The sequence below is a fragment of the Ambystoma mexicanum genome, chromosome 7q, assembly GCF_040938575.1.
Source record: "Ambystoma mexicanum isolate Mex_15411 chromosome 7q, UKY_AmexF1_1, whole genome shotgun sequence".
In the NCBI taxonomy this organism is placed as follows: Eukaryota; Metazoa; Chordata; class Amphibia; order Caudata; family Ambystomatidae; genus Ambystoma; species Ambystoma mexicanum.
This window is the reverse complement of record NC_090941.1, coordinates 759,857,640-759,876,736: the sequence shown is the minus strand read 5'-3', so window position 1 is coordinate 759,876,736 and position 19,097 is coordinate 759,857,640. Positions and strand designations below refer to the sequence as shown.

At 48.6% G+C, this 19,097-nt stretch overlaps 1 protein-coding gene across 1 annotated transcript in view; it reads right to left on the bottom strand.

Annotated features, from left to right (window-relative positions):
* The window catches only part of CWF19L2 (CWF19 like cell cycle control factor 2), a 2,067,169-nt gene that overhangs the window by 1,817,504 nt on the left and 230,568 nt on the right, over positions 1–19,097 (bottom strand). The window contains exon 4 of the mRNA XM_069640682.1: positions 1,403–1,519. Within this exon, the coding sequence (XP_069496783.1) occupies positions 1,403–1,519 (117 nt within the window). The remainder of the gene's footprint in view (positions 1–1,402; positions 1,520–19,097) is intronic.

Here is a 19,097-nt window from a genome sequence, read left to right as displayed (position 1 = left end):
AAGACACCTCACTTTTAGAAACTGAGGCATGTGTTAATCAGATGCAAGCGATTGGGAAATATTTATATGTGCAATCTTGGAAAATTTGCAAGAGATTGTAATGATATTAAGAGTAAGATTTTGGTTTTATGGTCTTAATTCTGGTTTACATCACTCACATATTGCTTTATATCGCACTTGGGAGTATTGCTGAGACATGACTGACCCCTATGAATTGAATATTTACTCTTTCTTTTCTTCTCTTTCTCTGCATATTTGTATTATTTATAAATTGTTTAAATATTTAACGTAATGTATTTATTTTATATATGTGAACATTTCCTAGTGATAAATAAAAAGATATTCTTTGTTAGAGAGTCTCCTTTAGTTTATTTTAGGCAGGGAAATCCTTACCAGGGTAGGGATAGTGAGGCGTTTATCCAACCTTCTAATTTAATAAAATGGCATTTTTTGAACAATCTTCACAAAGTGGTCCGCCTCACATTTCCGACCCCTCACAGTGTACACATGATTACCAACAAACCGCCAATTGTTCACATTCTTTTTCATTGTCCCATTTACTTTTAAGAATGAGAACATTTGAATGGCTTCCCATAGAGACGTGCATCCAGCCGTGTCAAACATTGCAGGCCAAGCAAAATCATAAGATGGTCCACATCATTGAAAATTGATTATTTCACATTCAGAGAAGGTTCCACCTTGAAGTGTCTTCATTTCTCCTTTTTAACTCCACTGACCTTGTATTTAACATGTAATTTTAAATGTGCCTTTTCCTTTGTTGTACGGATGTAAGTGTTCTGAAGCGAAATACGTTTGCTCAAGGCGTTTATATAAATCACAAATGTATAAACATAATGGTACTTGAAATGTCCACTTGTCTACGAGATGCTCAGTCATGGGTATGTCTTACTAATGGCATCTCTGCTTTCCATTGTCTAATTGTCAAAAAAATTGTAAATCACATTCTTAGTAAATGCAGGCCGTTGACTCGCAAGTAAAAACAAAGAGGGATATATCCGATGATTTCTCAGGATGACGTGCGTGAGTATCTCCAAATGTACTGCATCATTCTTTAATTTATATATTGTCAGTTATTTGGATCAATGTGATTGATGGGGAAAATCAGGGAGAAAAAATATTACTTCATAATTCTTTCTAGCAAAGATGTAGCCAAAGGGAATGCATATTTTCCAGGAAGAATCCAGCGTTTTTCATCAGGGGAGAATCTCTAAAGTTCACAATTCCCATTTAACTTTTTGTTGGCAAATTCAGGGTGTATTCTTTACCAGGACAACAATGCAAGCCTAACCTGGTTAACAAAACATCTCCAAACGCAACAGCATGTGCACCCGATTGCATAGTGTGGCTTCACCTGTTTGGTGGAAATGATCTGTTGGCTCACCTCAACAGATGCAGTAGTTTCTTCTTTGTCCGACTGCTCTTCCTTAATTCTCCATGCCTTTTCCGTGCTATGTGACTGGGTAACAGTGGTTGACTCGATCCACTCATCTTGAGAATCCTAAAAGGAAGATGAAGTGTACGATATTGATGGACATTCAACTTCAAAAATGTTTACAAATGAAAATACAAGCTGCTTAAATTAATAATAGTATGTACATGTAAACAGCACACCAAGAACCAGGTTTTAGGCACGGTTCCCAGAAAAAGCTCGCTCATGGCTACCATCCGACAGAAGTCAGCTATTTGTGATTGCTAATGTAATTTGTAACACTACTGCTTCGTGGTGCAAAGAGTGAAACTAAGCATTATTTCACCAGAGTCACTGGAGAAGCATTTACAACCAACATTAAAATATGCCGCAACAGGCTCATCATAACCTCTCGTCAACACCAGATTTCTGGTTAATTAATTGGTTGTTCGCTAGTTAAGAGCACCAAGAAGAGAACATTCAGAACTGAAGTAAAAACTGGGATGAGCAAACAAAGGAATTAAACAGAATACAAATGGAACATCAGCACACTGGATGATAGAATAAAAGATATTGCTATATTTTTGTATTTTTGATACCATGACATGCTTTAAAACATTTACATTTCAAAATATTTTTTTTTTTTTACTTCCTTCATACAAGCAATTGCAAATGTTAATGATTTCGGCAGCTGAATTTGATGGATATCTGTATTTCCTTTACGGAAACTAAGTCATAATATACATTGTGACGAGGCCAGGTCGTTGACCTTGTCCATAGCGGTGGGGAAGCACTCTTTATGGGGGGTGCAGAAGGGAGTCCATAGTCTGACCCTCTAAGTAGATTGTAGGAGCAGAAAGGTCATCAACTCCTGTCCCTTTCCCCGTGTGCCAGTATGTATCTCTGCAAACCCTTATCCCAAGCCATTCCTCCATACTAAAATGCTAACTAGTTTTTCTCTTGTGTTATTGCATTAAACGCTGTTCAAGATCTTCAGCAAAGTCAACACAAAACATCAGAACAGGGGCAGAAACCGCCAGCACAAGAAACCAAAGCTTTGCAGAGTCCCTGATTTGCTATAATGCCTGAGAAAGACAGCGCTTAGCAGCTAGACGAGTGGGGAAGAGCAGCAGTCCGAAACAGCGCAGTGCTGAACCCAGCACAGAAATACCTGACTCTTGCCGACCATCAGAGATTAACGAAGGAACAAAGCCCTTTTCTTACTGAACAATGTACCTTACCTGTAGAAAACCAGGGACTCCAATAGCAGCATGAACCCTGGTACACCACCATGGATATTACGCAGCGAGCCTGTACAGAGACAGTGGGATGGGCTAAGAACCCTTTTCAAAGCTTGCTCAGGAACACATACATCCCAGGGACAGGAGAACAGAGCATATCCGGTTGGGGAAAGTGACCAATCCCAGAGGAGGGAAGAAGGAACAGGAAGAAGCGACTGGGTTTTACGAGTCAAGTCAAAGGTGGAGTACAACGACCAAGAGACCAGCAGGAGGAAGGAGCAGCAGCTTGTGGAGGAGGTTGTTGGAGCAGATGAGGTATTGGCTTAGGGGTGAAAGTGGTTCTGCAGTTTGAGAGTGCTGTTTGTGCGTGTGCAAGTAGAAGGAGTTTGTGAATGCAAAGTAACTGAAACTGGCTGAAAGAAAGGTGTTTGTGTAGTTGGAGGGAGGAGTTTAGTAGGGGAGGAGGAGTGTAGTAGTGGATTGAGGAGTGTAACGCTTCACTCAGTCCGTGAGCTTGGGCTGCCAGGCAGTTACCCCCCCCCCCCCAGACCCCCATTCCAGCCCTTGGAACGGGGGCTTAATGCCACATTCATATCAAATTAATTGTATTGGCATGCATTTAGGGAGAGGTGACACTTTCTTCTAGAAGATTCGACAGGAAGGTAGAGTGCATTCAACCTAAAATCTGACCCATAGACCAATGCACGGCCGACTTTCTGCTTATAAAAAATTAGCAGAGGGCAAAGACTAATCAAACCAAATCTGCGATGCAGAGCAAGTCCTTGCGCTGTTAGCACTTCTGCTTTCAACCTAAGAACATGCACATTAGGGAGATCTCTTGAATAAGGATTAATTTAAAACCCAAGTATCTATATTCGTCTACTCTTTTAAACAGAAGGTTAGATAAATGTCATTTAAAGCCAGGGATCTTCTTCAATCTTGCTGAACATAACTTAAAAATATTTGACCTGGACACATTTACTTCCAGATTATTCTTAATGGCGTATTGATAGAGAGCATTCAGCTGTCTCTGCAGCCCTATGGGTGTCTGGTCCAAAAAGACTAGATCATCCGCATAGAGTAGCCATTGAATCGGATGCCCATTTATTCGGGGTGGGTGGGGGTTGGGGAGATGGGCGGGCGGGGGTGGGAGTCGCGAAAGGCCAGCAGTTTACCGAGGCTATCCTTAATGTCCAGTATGAAAAAGTTTAACAAAGCAGGGGACAGAACACACCCCTACTTTAACCCTCTAAACGCCAAAATCTCCCTAAAGAGTTCCCCGGCATGTTTAAACGAACCTGCAGGAACGTTTTACCATATAATGCTCCTCGAACGTTCAATTCAATAGATAGGAGGGACAGCCCCTGGCCTTGAGCTTACCACACAACACATGTATATCGGTGCTGTCAAACGCCAGTTTAAAATCTATAAAAGCTAAATAAATGGGAACCCCTTTACCTATGACTGCCTTTTTAAAAAGATTAAAAATAAAGCTGTTCAAAGAGGTGTACACGCCCCTCACAAATCCGGATTGATTTATATTAAAAAGAGTTTTATTTCATCCATCGGGTCAACCTTTTAAGTACCAGTGAGATGAACAAGTTACTTCTTACCTGGTAATGTTCTTTCGATGGGATGTTCCTCCGACGTATTCCTCATCTTTGATAATTTGTCTCCAGCTTGCTGGCCTCGGAAAGAAATTTCTCAGTAGAGGCGCTGCGCATTGGCGTCCGTCGAGTTGGTGTCCCTCGACAGCCACCATATCGGCGCCGACGTCACCATGCCCATAAATAGCCACGCGCAGGGTCTGTTGCTCAGTTCCGTTTTGTAGCATAAGATAAGTCATGCATGAATTGGTTATTGACCTTGAAGGAGCGTAAGCTGCAACCACAAGGGAAGCATTACTGCGGGGATGGATGGGAGGGGCGATAAGGAATACGTCGGAGGAACATCCCATCGAAAGAACGTTACCAGGTAAGAAGTAACTTGTTCTTCGAAGGGATTGTGTCCTCTGACGTATTCCTTATCTTTGATATACTCCCATAGCAGTGGTGTGTAATTGGAGGTGGGAGTAAAAACGCCACGTTTCCCATTAGGAATGAACAGAATGTAATACGGCTTTGCCAAACCTAGTCTCTTGACTAGAGGAGGAATCCAGGTTGTAAAATCTTGTGAAGGTATGTGCGGACGACCATGTGGCATCCGCACATATGTCTCGAACCGGAACACCTCTTTGGAGGTCCGAAGAGGAAGCGATACCCCTGGTTGAATGAGCCCTAAGATTTTGAGGAGGCTCTTTCCCTGCTAGTTTGTAACATTCCAGAATGGCCAAAATAATCCATCTGGAAATGGTGTGTTTTGTTATCAGTAGTCCCAATTTGTGCCCTGAGTAACCTACAAACAGTTGGTCTGCTTGCCTAATCCTAGCAAGTCTGCTGATGTAAAAGCTTAAAGCCCGCATTGGGTCCAGCCCGTGTAGACTTTCTTCCTCTTTCCCCGGATTGGGAGGAGGATAGAATGAAGGTAAGGTAATTTTCGGAGTGATGTGGAATTCAGAAACCACCTTTGGGAAGAAATTAGGCTTCACCTGTAGGACAACTTTGTCTTTATGAAAAATAGTATGAGGGGGTTTACAAGATAGAGCTTGTAATTCGCTCACCCTTCTAGCAGATGTTAGTGCCACTAATAAGACAGTTTTAAGGGTGAGAAATCTTAGCGAACAAGAGTGGAGTGGTTCGAAAGGAGTACCCATCAGGAAATTTAAGACTAAATTTAAGTTCATTAAGGGAACTTGGAATGGTCTTGGAGGATAGACATTAGTTAATCCCTTTAGAAATTGTATTACTAAGGGTAATTTGAAATACGATGGCTCCTCTGCAGTGCGCTTGAAGATCGATAGCGCTGCGAGATAGCCCTTGATAGTGCCAACTTGAAGGCCTGAATTTGCCAAATAGATTAGAAACGATAACACCGTTGGTGTACCACATGAAAAGGGGTCGATATTCTCTTCTCTACACCAGCTGCAAAATTTGTTCCAACGGCAGCGGTATAAAGACTTTGTTGCTGGCCTTCTGGCCGAAAGCAACACCTCCATGACGTCATCAGGGAGGTCCCAATCCTTGTATCTCAACCTTTCAGAAGCCAAGCGTGAAGGTTGAGGGTTCTGATGTCTGGATGGAGAACCTGACCTCCCTTCTGTGAGAGAAGATTCTCCTTGAGTGGAAGGCGAACTGGAGGGCAGATGGACATATCCAGAAGGTCCGGGTACCACGTTCTCCTGGCCCAGTCTGGGGCAATTAGGATCATGGTCCTCCGGAATCTTCTCAACCTCCTGATCATTTGAGGAATGACAGGGACTGGTGGAAACGCGTACAGGAGTGGAAACTCCCAGTCCACTACGAACGCGACCCCTAGAGCTACTCTCGGGGGAAATTCCCTTGAACAAAACAGATCACACTTCCTGTTGGTACTGGTGGTGAACAGATCCACTGGAGGGGTACCCCAAAGGGCGAAGATCTCCTGAAGGACTTCCTGAGCTAGTTCCCACTCGTGGGAGACTGTGCCCTGCCTGCTCAGAGTCTCCGGCTAGGTGAACTGCCGATAGAGATTCATTCTTGAATTGCCCAAAACCAGAGCTGCATTGCCTCTCTGCACAGTGGCAGTGATCCCACGCCTCCTCTTTTGTTGAGGCAGTGCATGGCCACTGTGTTGTCCGTCATTATCAGGACATTTTTTCCTTGTACTGATGGCAGGAAAGCTTTCAGTGCTAGTCTGATCGCTCTCAGCTCCAATAGGTTGATGTGTAGTCTGGACTCCGATGGAGACCAACAACCGCTGATGGTCAAGTCGTTGGCATGGGCTCCCCACCCAGTGAGTGAGGCGTCCGGGACTAATGTTATCTCCTGCCATGGTTGCCAAATTAGTTCTCCTTTCAAAATGTTCTCAAAATGTTCTCTCGATAAGCCCACCATTGAAGGTCTCGGGCTACCTTGTCCGGAATCCGAAGGAGATCATTCATTTATCCTGAGAACTACGACCACTGGGTTCTTAGTGCCCACTGGAGAGACCTCATTCTCAGGCGAACCTCTGGCACAAGGAAGATACAGGATGCCATGAGGCCTAGCAACCTCAAAAAGTCGAAGGCTAGGAGATGTTGGGCATTTTGAAACTTGGTGACCATCTGCAGAATATCTTGAGCCCTCACCTCTGGTGGCGAGGCTTTTCCCAGAGAAGTGTCCAGGACCGCTTTGATGAACTGGAGTCTCTGTGATGGTATCATCTGTGACTTCTTTAAATTGAGGGAGAAGCCCAGTTTGTGAAGGAAGTGGCAGACATAATCTAGCTGGATCTGAGCTTGTTCCGAAGATACAGCTCTGATCAGCCAATCGTCCAGGTCGGGGTAGACGTGAATCCCTCCCCTCCTTAGACTTGCCGCCACTACCGACATTAACTTGGTGAAGACCCTCGGGGTGGAGGTCAGCCCAAATGGCAGAACTCGAAATTGATAATGAGAGCCGCCAATTGCGAACCTCAGGTACTTCCTGTGTTTGAGATGGATTGGCACATGTAAATAAGCATCCTGGAGGTCCAGAGATACCAGCCAGTCCGGGAGCTGGAGGGCTTGAAGGATCTGAGAGAGAGTTACCACCTTGAACTTGTCTTTCCTGAGGAACTTGTTCAATTCTCGTAAGTCCAAGATAGGTCTCAGTCCTCCGTCTTTCTTTGGTATGAGAAAGCAGGGGGGAGTACAAGCCCTTGTTCCTCTCCGCTACAGGTACCGGTTCTATGGCACCTTTCTCTAGCAGGTCTACAATTTCCTGCAAGAGGAGCGGATCTGGAACTTTCAGAGAGCTGTTCCCCGGTGGATGACTCCGAGGGATGCGTAGAAAAGGCAGGCAGTAACCTTGGGCAACTGTCTCCAATGCCCAAGCATCTGACGTACTAGCCTGCCATTCCATCAGATGTTGAGTTAACCTGCCCCCTACTGGTGTCTTGTGAGGAGAGTCATCAGAGAGGTTTGGAGGCAGCTGATGCAGATGCCGAGGGTAAAGAGGCACCTGCTGCTGCTGCGGCTTTTGTATTTTTAACCCGTCCACCTCGGGTGAATTTTTTCTGACCCCTTTGAACCGGCTGTCCTCTGCCTCTTCTGAATGCAGAATAGAAGCGAAAGGACTTACCTCTCCAAGAGGTTCCTGGGGGCGATATGGTGTCTGACGGATTGCAGCTCCCAGGGATTTTGCTGCTGCCTTTGATATTTGAAGCTTTTCTAAACTGTCATCCGCCTTCTTACCAAACAAAGAAGAGCCGTCAAAGGGCATATTCAAGAGTCTGCTTTGCACATCTGGAGCAAAACCAGACTTTCGCAACCAAGCAAATCTCCGGGTTGTTGTACTTGCCGCCATGGCCCTGCTGATGCGGTCAGCAGAATCAATGCCAGTTTGAAGGGATTCGCACATTGCGTCTTTACCATCCTTAATGATGTTTAGAAACGCTTCCCTTTCTCCGGGTGGCAGTCAGCCGCAGATGAAGGACACTCCCAAAGTGTGTGGCTGAACCTTGCGAGCGTACAAGTAGCATTGATGGATTTCAACGCCATGCTACATGCAGAAAAGACTTTTTTGGCCATAGAGTCATATCTCTTGTCATCCCTGTCCTGTGGAACAGTAGGGTAAGCCGATTTACTACCTGATGAAGTTGCTGCCTCAACAACCAGACTCTCCGGAGTTGGGTGTCTGGATAAATATTCAGGGTCAGCAGTAGACACCCTACTTGGCTGATCTTTTTTTGTTAACCGCCGGATAACCTCAGGGGTTTCCCAGTTTGCCAATATTTTCCTTTGTAATGCCGCATGAAATGGTACCAAAGGATCCTCCTGTGGACCATTAACCAAAATGTCTGTGAGGTTGTCTTGCTGAAAAGCAGGTGAGGGCGTAGACCACCCCATAAACTCTATTATCCTTGCCGTCAAGGTTCTATAAGGGGTTTCAGCATGTTCCTCTGGTCTGATTTGGCAAATTACACTTCTGGGGAAGTGTCCAACCCACTTGCTTCATGTAAGGATTCTTGGAGGTCCTTTAACCTACCTTCCTCAGAGGAAAATTCCTCTGGTACAGGAGTTGCAGATCCCTGCAACTCAAAAGGTCTCTCCTGATCCGAATTCTCCCCTTCTTCATAAATAGATGCTAAGGCTCTGGAATGATCCGATCTTGGAAATGGTATAAATACCATTTCCAGAGCAGAAGGGGCCAAATTCGTCATAATTGGCTGAGAAAACGTTGATGTCGTCGACGCGGACGTTAAAGGCTTCAAAGCCATCGAAAAAGGCGTCGAGAAAGTTGGTAGAGGGCTCGATTAACTCGAGAGTATCGGAATTCTACTCAAGGTTGTCAACGACATTCTCGTGATCGAGGCTCTGGGTATGGCCACTGGCTGTGAGGTGGCTGTGGGTTTGTCCTTTCTCGGCATCGACGTCGGCGTCGAATCGACTGACCTGTGCGTCGAAGAACCCTTCGATAATGGCGTTGAAGACGCAGATCTATGCGTCGAAGGGATTTTCGACGACGGCATCGAAGACGCGACCTTGCCTTTACTCGAGGGTTTGTGATGCTCTCGAGTAGCTTCTTTCGCCGGGTGCTGGTATCACCCTCAGCAGTCTTCGAAGGGGTCGAGGCTGCTTTCGCGAAGAGGCTAAGCATCTTTTTCCTGAATTCCTCCCACTCAGCCTGAGAGCTATGTTTTGTGGGGCAGGAGACCCTTTTCGGGGAAACTGAAGAAGACGATGAGGAAGGGGAATCTTCGACGTCTCTTTTTTTTTGAATGCTTAGATCTAGAAGAGTGATGGGAACTGCTTCGAGACCTAGAACGAGAATGTCTTGTGATGGCGAGGAGACGAATGTCTCGACCCCGCCGAGGAAACTTTTGAAGAAGTTTTAACTGCCTTACCTCTCTCGAGCTTCCCCTTACGCTCCTTCAAGGCTTTCATCGTCATGGACATGCACTCCTTGCACTCCGAACAATGGTGCTCGACTCCCAGTCACCACAAACAGATCCTGTGAGGATCCGTCAACGACATTTTCTTTCCAGTGTCTCGACATTTTTTGAAGCCGGACCATGGAGTCGTCGGTTCGGAGGAGGAAGCCATCGAGTACGAGTCGGTATTCGAGGAATAATGAAGTATATTTGACTGAAGAACTGAGCAACGATATTCTGAGGCACCACGAAGCGCGGAAAAACGCAACTGAGCAATGGGCGCTGCGCGTGGCTATTTATGGGCATGGTGACGTCGGCGCCGATACGGTGGCTGTCGAGGGACACCAACTCGACGGATGTTGATGCGCAGCGCCCTCTACTGAGAAAACATTTTCCAAGGCCAGCAAGGTGGAGACGAATTATCAAAGATAAGGAATACATCGGAGGACACAATCCCTTCGAAAAATATTTTCACTGGGGCAACTAAGAGCACAATGGGTCTATAATGTTGGTGGCAGGACTCATCTCCCTTTTTAAAAATAGGGATTATTATGGGCTTTTTCCACAAACGCAATTTGCTTGTCTCTTAGTACTTGCAAGAACATTTTATATAATAACAGTAGCCCATTGTTCTGGGTAGGACTTCAGCATACATGTAGATAGCCCATCCGGGCCCGAGAGGATCTACAGTGCCTATGGTGCCTAATCAAATGTAGAACCTCTTCTTTATCGAAATCCCACTCCAGCGGGGCAACGGGACACATCGGAAGAGGTCTGGGGCTATGCATATAACATGCTGAAATGTTCAAGCCAGGTCGCCTCCCAGATATAATGAATTTGCAGTGCCTGCCTGCGGGGTAGCCTCTCTCATTATCATCATCCACACGTCAGAAGATTGCTTTGATGCTAATGCAGCTATAATGGCTTCTGCATCATTATGAGCCATTATTCTTGAATTTAAGTTTCAATTTCTTGATTAGCATAAGACGTGTGGCAGTGTACAGCATGTCTAACCCTCCAATATCAGCTCGCAAAGCTCTTTCTCCCCTGTACTAGATGGTCCCAGACATGTTTATGCTAGTACAAAGGATTATTAGATTCTACTCTCGTAGAACAAAAAGTACACAAAGCCGTTATATAGGTCAGCTGATGGCGTACCACTGATTTGCATGTTGTCAAAAATATCTAATAAATGCCCATTTAACCTTTCTATGGCATCTGCTCTCAAGATTAACCTATTTCTCCCCGCATTCACTTCTATAGGGCAAGAATAATGGTCCAGACCTTTTGGGCACAGGAAAAGACCATCTAGAGATCAAACTTCTAAAGATACCAACACTGGAGAAATGGAGTTACAGGTAAGAAACTACTCCCTTCTCCAGTATTGGCTCTTTCATGGATTCACATGCTGTGAATAGATTTTATAGCAGTATACATGTTAGGAGGTGATAAATCAGGCAAACACAGATTAGACACTTTTTGCGTTAATGCGAGAAGAATACATATGCAAGTAGAGAAAGGAAACATCCCCGGAAGCTGCGGGGCGTACCTTACTGGAACAGCCGTTGAAGGGCTGCTTGTCCCATCTGCATGTCTCCAGCGTGCTGCTGATGTAAGCAGTAGTGCCTGGTAAATGTGTGGGGGCACTGCCATTGTTGCCGTCTGGCAAATGTCTGATGGTATCTCCGGACCAGAGAGCCGCCGACGCAGCCGTGGCTCTTGCAGAGTGCGCTCTTGGCAGCGTTTGAACGGCCTATTGGCCTTTGAGTGGAAGGAGATTGTAGATGAAACCCACCTTGAGATGCCCTGTTTTGATATGGATTTCCCCTTGTTGGATGGACCAAAGGCGACAAACTGCTGCTTAGTCGATCTGAAAGATTTTGTCCGGTCTAGATAATATTTCAATGCCCTTTTCACGTCCAGAGAGTGCAGAGCTTTCACCGCTGGTGAAGTGGCATTTTGAAAGAATGTGGAAAGAGTTTTGGTTGCATTTTTATGAAACTCTGATGGAACTTTTGGGATGAAATGAGGATTAGTGGAAAGTACCACCTTGTCTTTCATGAATCGTATATACGGAGGGTAAACAACCAAAGCTTGCAGCTCCGAAACAAGTTTAGAGGATGTAATGGCAACTAAGAAAGCCACCTTCCACGTGAGAAGTGTGATGTGTGTTGCAGACATATGCTCAAAAGGAGGCTTCATAAGCCCTGCCAGGACCAGATTCAGGATCCATACAGGTGGAACCCTTTTTCTTTGGTGGAAAGGTACGAAAAAGCTTTTTTTGAGAAGTGCTTGATTAACCTGTCATTGTAGAGAGGGGAAGATCTTTTCAGTGTAAATCTAGAAACTGCTGATAAGTGCACTTTAATGGAAGAGATTGCTAGACTTTCTTTAGCTAACTTTAGCAGTTAAGAATGGATCTGATGAGGTGTTATAGCCAGCGGCTGCAGGTTGGGCTCTTGTGCACACCATGCACATAATCTTTTCCATTTTCTGCTTTAGGAAATGTTGGAAGGAGCTCTATCAGCTGCTAGAATGCGTCCACAGTCTTGAGGGATGTTCAAATGACCAAATTCGGCGTGGTCAGGAGCCACGCTGTTAACTTGAAAGAGTCCAGATTGTGATGAAGAATCATCCCGTTGTTCTGGGATAGAAGATTGGCATGAGATCCTAAATGAATTGGATTGTCCGCTGCCAGCTGTAGGAGGTCCAAAAAACAGGTCTGCCTGGGCCAATACAAGGAAACAAAGATTATTCTGCAGCAACCTTTGCGTTTTCCTGGAGAGGAAATGAGGGGGAACGCGTATGCCAACACGCTGTTCCATGGGAACGAGAATGCATCCCTTTCAGAGTCGGGATGATGAATCCTGCCTGCAAATTTCTTGCACTGCTGGTTGTCGGGAGTGGTGAAAAGGTCTAGAGGGGGGTGACCCAACATTGAGAAAATCTTGGATATCTGCATGTTGTGCAGTTGCCATTCGAGTGATTGCGAGGAATCCCTGTTGAGGGTTTCTGCTTGCTTGTACTGTATCCCCTGCAGGTGGAAGATTTGAAGTAGAATGTTGTGTTGGATGGCCCAATGCCAGATGGTCTGCGCTTCTTTGGACAGGGTGCTTCACCGCATTCAGCCTTGTTTCCGCAGATAAAACATTGTGGTTGTGTTGTCCGTGAGGACTCGAACCACCAAATTCTTGATTAGCAGGAGGAAGGATTTTAGAGCCCAATGTGCTGCCCATAGTTCCAACAAATTTATGCGGAGGACGGCTTCCTCGTGGGTCCAGAGGCCTTTGACTTGGTGCTTGTCCAAAGGACCCCCCCATCCCGCCTGGGAGGCATCAGTCACAATTGTGAGTGGTAATGTGGTCCCACCAGGGGCATTCCTTTTGCGATGTTGCATGGGTAGGTACACCATTTCAGTGTGTTTGATAGAGTCTGAGTGATAGTAAATTTATCTGACCAGGAACCCCGGATTTAGGACCAACTGGTAGCCAGAAACATTTGCACTGGCCGCATGTGCAGCCTGCAGTGGGGATTTAGAGGAATGCAGGAGGACAGGGTCCCTAGGAGAGCCATGCATGTACGGACCGTGACTAGCTTGTTTGGCGTGAACGAGTTCACTACTATTATTAATATCTTCATTCTGTCTGAGGAGAGTCTGACCAGACTCTGGTCCGCAAGGAATTGAGCACCTAGGAAAACCAAAATTCCTTCAGGGAAAAGTGCAGGATTTTGTATAATTTATTGTAAAGCCCAATTGTTGGAGCAATGTTTCTGTTTGTCTGAGAGAAGTCCAGACTTGTTGATGTTTAACCTTGAACCAACCAGTCGTCCAAGTACGGGTAGACGTGGTGGCACGGTTTTCAGAGAGAGGCTGCTACTGGTGCCAGGCACTTTATGAATGTCCTGGGTGGCGATTTCAGGCCAAATGGCAGTACCCGAAACGGATAATGGCTCTCGCTGACCACGAATCTGAGGTATTTCAGTGCCTTGGGTGTATTCGCACGTGGAACTATGCTGAATGGCTTTTATGACTTCCTGCAGTATTACCATCTTGAACGTCTGCTTTTTGATGTCCTTATTTAACCTTTGGAAATCCGAGATAGGGCGCCACTTCCCGTCTTTTTTTTTTAAGACGAAGTACCTGGAGTATACTCCCTTTCCTCTTTCTAAAGAAGGATCTCTTTTGATGGCTCATTCCTTAGTATTTGACGTAGCTCGTGCTGTAAAATCTGAAGGTGTTGGTGAGATACCTTTACGGGAGGCATCGGGATTTGTGCGCGTTTGAATTCAAGTGGTCGTACTGGATTGCATCCAACACCCACCTGTCCTTTGCTATTGTTTGCCACTCGTCGAGGTAGAGCGCCACATTTCCCCCCACCCATCTGCCCCTGAGGCAGTCATTTTTGTGCCTTATTTTGCCTACCTCTTTGGGAGGTGGCAGATCCACGCTTTCGTTGACCTTGATGGTATTCTCTGTTGCGCTGGCAGGATTGGTAATTCCTCTTGTAGCCCTGAGAGTAGTATCTGGGTCTACTATAGTTCTGGTCTCTAGAGGTTGAGAATCTTGAATTACCTGAGGCTCCTCGAAAGGAGCAAAAGGACCGCCTGCCGTGCAGGGCTGTAAGAGACCTAGCAGTGTCCGAACCTGCCTTCATGGCTCCAAGGGCCTAATCAATCTTCTCCCCAAACAGATTTTCTCCTTCACACACTTTGTGCTGTACTTCCTGCCGAAAATCGGTGCAATGTAACCATGCTTGCTGTCTGAGGACTACTCCATTGCCAATTTGTTTGAACCCCATTTCAGCAAGGTCTACAGCGATATTGATGCTGCGATTTGAGGCTTCCTACCTTTCACGCACCAGCGTCATGGCTTCTTTCCTCTGCTGTTCCGGCACGTGTTCCAATATAGGAGCCGGACGGTGCAACATCTCTCGATCATATCGAGCAACTATTGCCAAAAGTTTTTTCTGAAGGCATCCATTTTCCTGTTTTCATTGTCTGGAGGAGTGACGCACTTATGCTGCGTTCGAGCCTTGCGGCTTGCTGCCGCTGATAAGACTGACTCTGGAGCGGGTTGCGAGGTGAGGCATTTTGGTGTTGTGTCTGGAGCCTTAAACTTCTTATACAGCCTACCTTTAATTTCCAGCTCTGTAAAAGGATGCTTCAGAGTATGGAACCCCTCCTGCCAATCATGATCCAGAATGCGTATGGAAAACACAGCCTTCCTGCGTTTACCGATGTGGTCGAAGAGGAAGGAACAAGTTACTTACCTGTAACTTGTTCTCCAGCATGGGTCTGGCATGGATTCACATGCTCATGAATATTCCCCGTCGTCAGGCTGGGAATCCTCGGTAAAGAAAAAATCAGTATCAGTTTAGTTTCTGATCTGCCTTTCGTATTAGTAACCAATCACTGACCTCTGTGTCATACTGACCACAGCCAATGACTGCCCTCTACCTAAGCCCCACCTCTGGCAGCCATCTTCAGATTTGGTAGCACGTGAAGTGGCAGTATAACCAAGTGAAGAGCCGCAGAGGGGTAGGCGGGAGGGTTTGCATGTGAATCCATGCCAGGCCCATGCTGGAGAACAACAGTTACAGGTAAGTAACTTGTTCCTTCTCCAGCATGGGGTCTGGCATGGATTCACATGCTCATGAATATAAGAATAAATAGCAGTACACACATGCACAACCACGGGGGGTGGTAAAAGGCTCAACATTAAGCAATACAAAAACTCAACATTAAGCATCTCTTACCTCCTCACCAGGCTCACCTTAAGCGAACAAGTTGCGCAGCACTGCTTGGCCGACCCTGGACTCCTCCCTGGAATCCCGATCGACGCAGTAGAATCTCGTGAAGGTGTGCGTCGACCTCCACGTAGCAGCCCTGCAGATGTCCAGCAGGGGCACACTAGATAAGAACGCCGTAGTAGCAGCGACCGCTCTGGTCGAATGGGCTCTCGGACGGCCTGGCAGCGGTCGGTTAGCCAACCGGTGACAGTGCATGATGCAGCCGGAGAGCCATCTGGAAATAGAAGACTTTGAGAGAGCCTTCCCTTGATTCACAGGTCCAAAGTTCACGAACAGCTGTGATGTCCTCCGGAAACTCTTCGTGCGGTCCACGTAGAACTTCAGCGCTCTAGCCACATCCAGCGAGTGCAAAGTCCTCTCACCCGGCGACGGAGACGGGAAGAAAACAGGTAACACCAAGGGCTCGTTAAGATGGAAGTCCGACGGTACCTTGGGCATAAAGGAGGGGTGCGTCCTAAGCACCACCCTCGAGGCATGGAAAGTCAAGTACGGTGCCTTGCAGGATAGGGCCTGGATCTCTCCCACTCGTCGTGCAGAGGTAATGGCCACCAGGAACGCAGTCTTCCACGACACAAACTTCATCGGTGCGGAGTGCATCGGCTCGAATGGGGGCCCCATGAGCCTGGTCAGCACCACGTTAAGTTCCCACGCCGGGGCCTTCACCGGCGGGAACGACCGGAAAAGTCCTTTCATAAATTCTTTCACCAGTCGATGGGACCACAGGGACATCCGTCCTGTGGTTCTGGTATATCTGGAGATCGCCGCCAGATGAATCTTAATGGAGGCATGGGCTAGCCCAGCCTTTGCCAGCGATAGCAGGTACGGCAGCACTTGAGGGGCTGTAATCCGTAGGGGGTTGATCTTCTGTGCTCTGCACCAGATAGAGAACCTCTTCCACTTATGACCGTAGCATTTGAGAGTCGAGGACGCCCTGGCCTTTGCAAGAACCTTTCTGCAATCGGCCGGTATATCGTAGCCTCCAAACTCTAGCGCTGCAGGAGCCAAGCCTGCAGGTTCAGCGACGCCGAGTCGTGGTGGAAGATGGCGCCTCCTTCTCTGGAGAGAAGGCCCGCGTCCGCCGACAGCTTGATGGGAGTGGACGTTGACAAGTCCAGAAGGTCCGGGAACCAGATCTGTCTCGGCCACGCCGGTGCGACGAGGATCATCCTGCAACGGGACCTCTTGAGCTGGCTGATGAGTCGAAGCAGCAACGGCAACGGAGGGAACGCATACAGGTATAGGCCGTCCCAGGGGAACGAGAACGCATCGCCCATGCTTCTTGGCTGGGGAAACCTGCTGGCGAACCTCTTGCACTTCGAGTTCGTCGCTGTTGCGAACAGGTCGATTTGGGGTTTGCCCCATCATCGGAAGAGTTGGTCCACCTGATCCTGGCACAGCTCCCACTCGTGACACGCGCGCAGCTCCCTGCTGAGCGAGTCGGCGATGGTGTTTCTTTCTCCTGCCAGGTGGAAGGGAACCAGGAACATCCCCTGGGCGACCGCCCAGTGCCACAGATCCTGTGCCTCCTTGGATAGGGCTGGGGATCTGGTGCCTCCCTGCTTCCGTATGTAAAACATTGTCGTGGTGTTGTCCGTGAAGATCCGCACCACCTTGCCCTTGAGCGACGGGAGGAACGATTTGGGAGCCCAGAACACGGCTCGGAGTTCTAGGACGTTAATGTGCAGGAGCCTCTCCTCCGGGAGCCAGAGGCCTCTTGCGTGGAGATCTCCGGTGTGGGCGCCCCAACCTTCCAGGGAGGCGTCCGTCATCACCGTCTCCTGGTACGCTGGCATCTGAAAGTCCTTGCCCGCCGTGAGGTGCGCTCGAACACCCCACCACTGAATCGCCCGCCGGAACCCCTCGTTGAGGGGGACCCTGTCTTCGAAGGGGCCAGTCGCCTGCATCCAACAGGCGTCGAGGAATTCTTGAAGAGGGCGCATCCGTAGTCTGCAGAGGCGCACCAGGTAGATGCAAGAGGACATCATCCCCAGGAGGGACTTGATGGACCTCACCCTGGCCACGTCCGTGGCTAGAAGGCGCTGCACTTTGCCTAGAATGGTCTTGGTCCGTTCCTCCGACGGGGCCGCCAGGCGCCTCACTGTATCGAGCTTCGCTCCCAGAAACAGGGCCACCTGGTGGGACTTTGGTTAGTTTATGGCGAATCCCAGGTCTGTGAGTAGCTGGACGGTCCTCGCTGTGTGTTCAACGGCGAGTTCCCTCGTCCTTGAGCGGATGAGCCAGTCGTCCAGGTAGGGGTAGACGTGAATCCCCTGCAGGCGCAGCCGCGCCGCCACTGGTGCTAGGCACTTGGTAAAGACCCTGGGGGCCGACTTCAGTTCGAACGGCAGTGCTCTGAATTGGTAGTGGCGTCCCTGGACGACGAACCTGAGGAACTTTCGGTTACTTTTGAGGATGGGAACGTGGAAGTATGCATCCTCCAGGTCCAACGACGATAGAAAGTCACCCTCTTCCAGCTGTCCCAGTACGTGCTGGAGGGTGACCATCCTGAACTTTTGTGATCTGATGTATTTGTTCAAACGACGAAGGTCCAGGATGGGGCGCCAGCCGCCCGTCTTCTTCCTGACGAGGAAGTACCTTGAGTACACCCCGGAGCCCCGGAGCCTCTTCGGGACCAGCTCGATGGCGCCTTTCCTGAGCATCGCCCGTACTTCCAACAGCAGTTGCGGGACGTGACTTTCCTTCCTGGCCACAGGTGGAACGTGAGGGCACTTCTTCAGGAATTCGATAGAGTGTCCTCTTGCCAGGGTATCCAGCACCCAACGGTCGGTGGAGATGGACTTCCACACGCCGGCGGAATTCATCAGCCGGCCTCCCACCGGGGCGCTTCGGTGGGGGCCCGAGACCACGGCCGGTTCAGTCCTGCTTGGAGGTGGAGGCCTTGCCGCCCTGGCCACCTTGCCGACGGCAGCGAGGCGCTCCTTGCTTGCCGCGGCCCCTGTAGGCCTCCTGAGACAAGAAGCGTGCCGCCTGGCGGTAGGACGACGAGCCACCGCTGGATCCCTTGGAGGCACCCTGTCTGCCTCCGGGGCTCCGAAAGGGCCGTCGTTGCTGAAGGGCTCCTAGGGCACGGGCCGTCTCCATGTCCGTTTTAATGGCTTGGAGGGATTCGTCCACCGCCTTCCCGAACAAGTTGCTGCCGTCGAACGGCATGTCCAACACCCTGGTCTGGACGTCCTGACGGAAGTCGGTCGCCCGGAGCCAGCCCCGTCGTCGTAGGCAAACCCTGTTGCCCAGCTGGCGGAACCCGGTATCGGCAATATCGGTTGCCACCGTTATGGCGTGGTCCGACGCCACCTCGCCCTCCTGCAGTATTTCCAGGGCCTCGGACCTTTTGTCGTCCGGCAGGAAGTCCAATATGGGGGCCAGCTTAAACCAGAGCTCCCTGTCGTAACGGGCCACGATCGCCAGGGCGGTGGCCGCTTTGATCGTCGTCGCCGCCGACGAAATGACCCGCCGCCCCATGGCATCCAACTTCTTTCCCTCGCCGTCGGCGGGGAATTCGACGTCGAGGCTCCTGACCCCGCCGCTTTCTTCTTCGCCGCCGCCGAGACGACCGAGTCTGCCGTTGGCTGGGCCCTGAGGCACAGGGGAGCGGTTTCGGGGACCCGGTACTTCTTCTCGTACCGG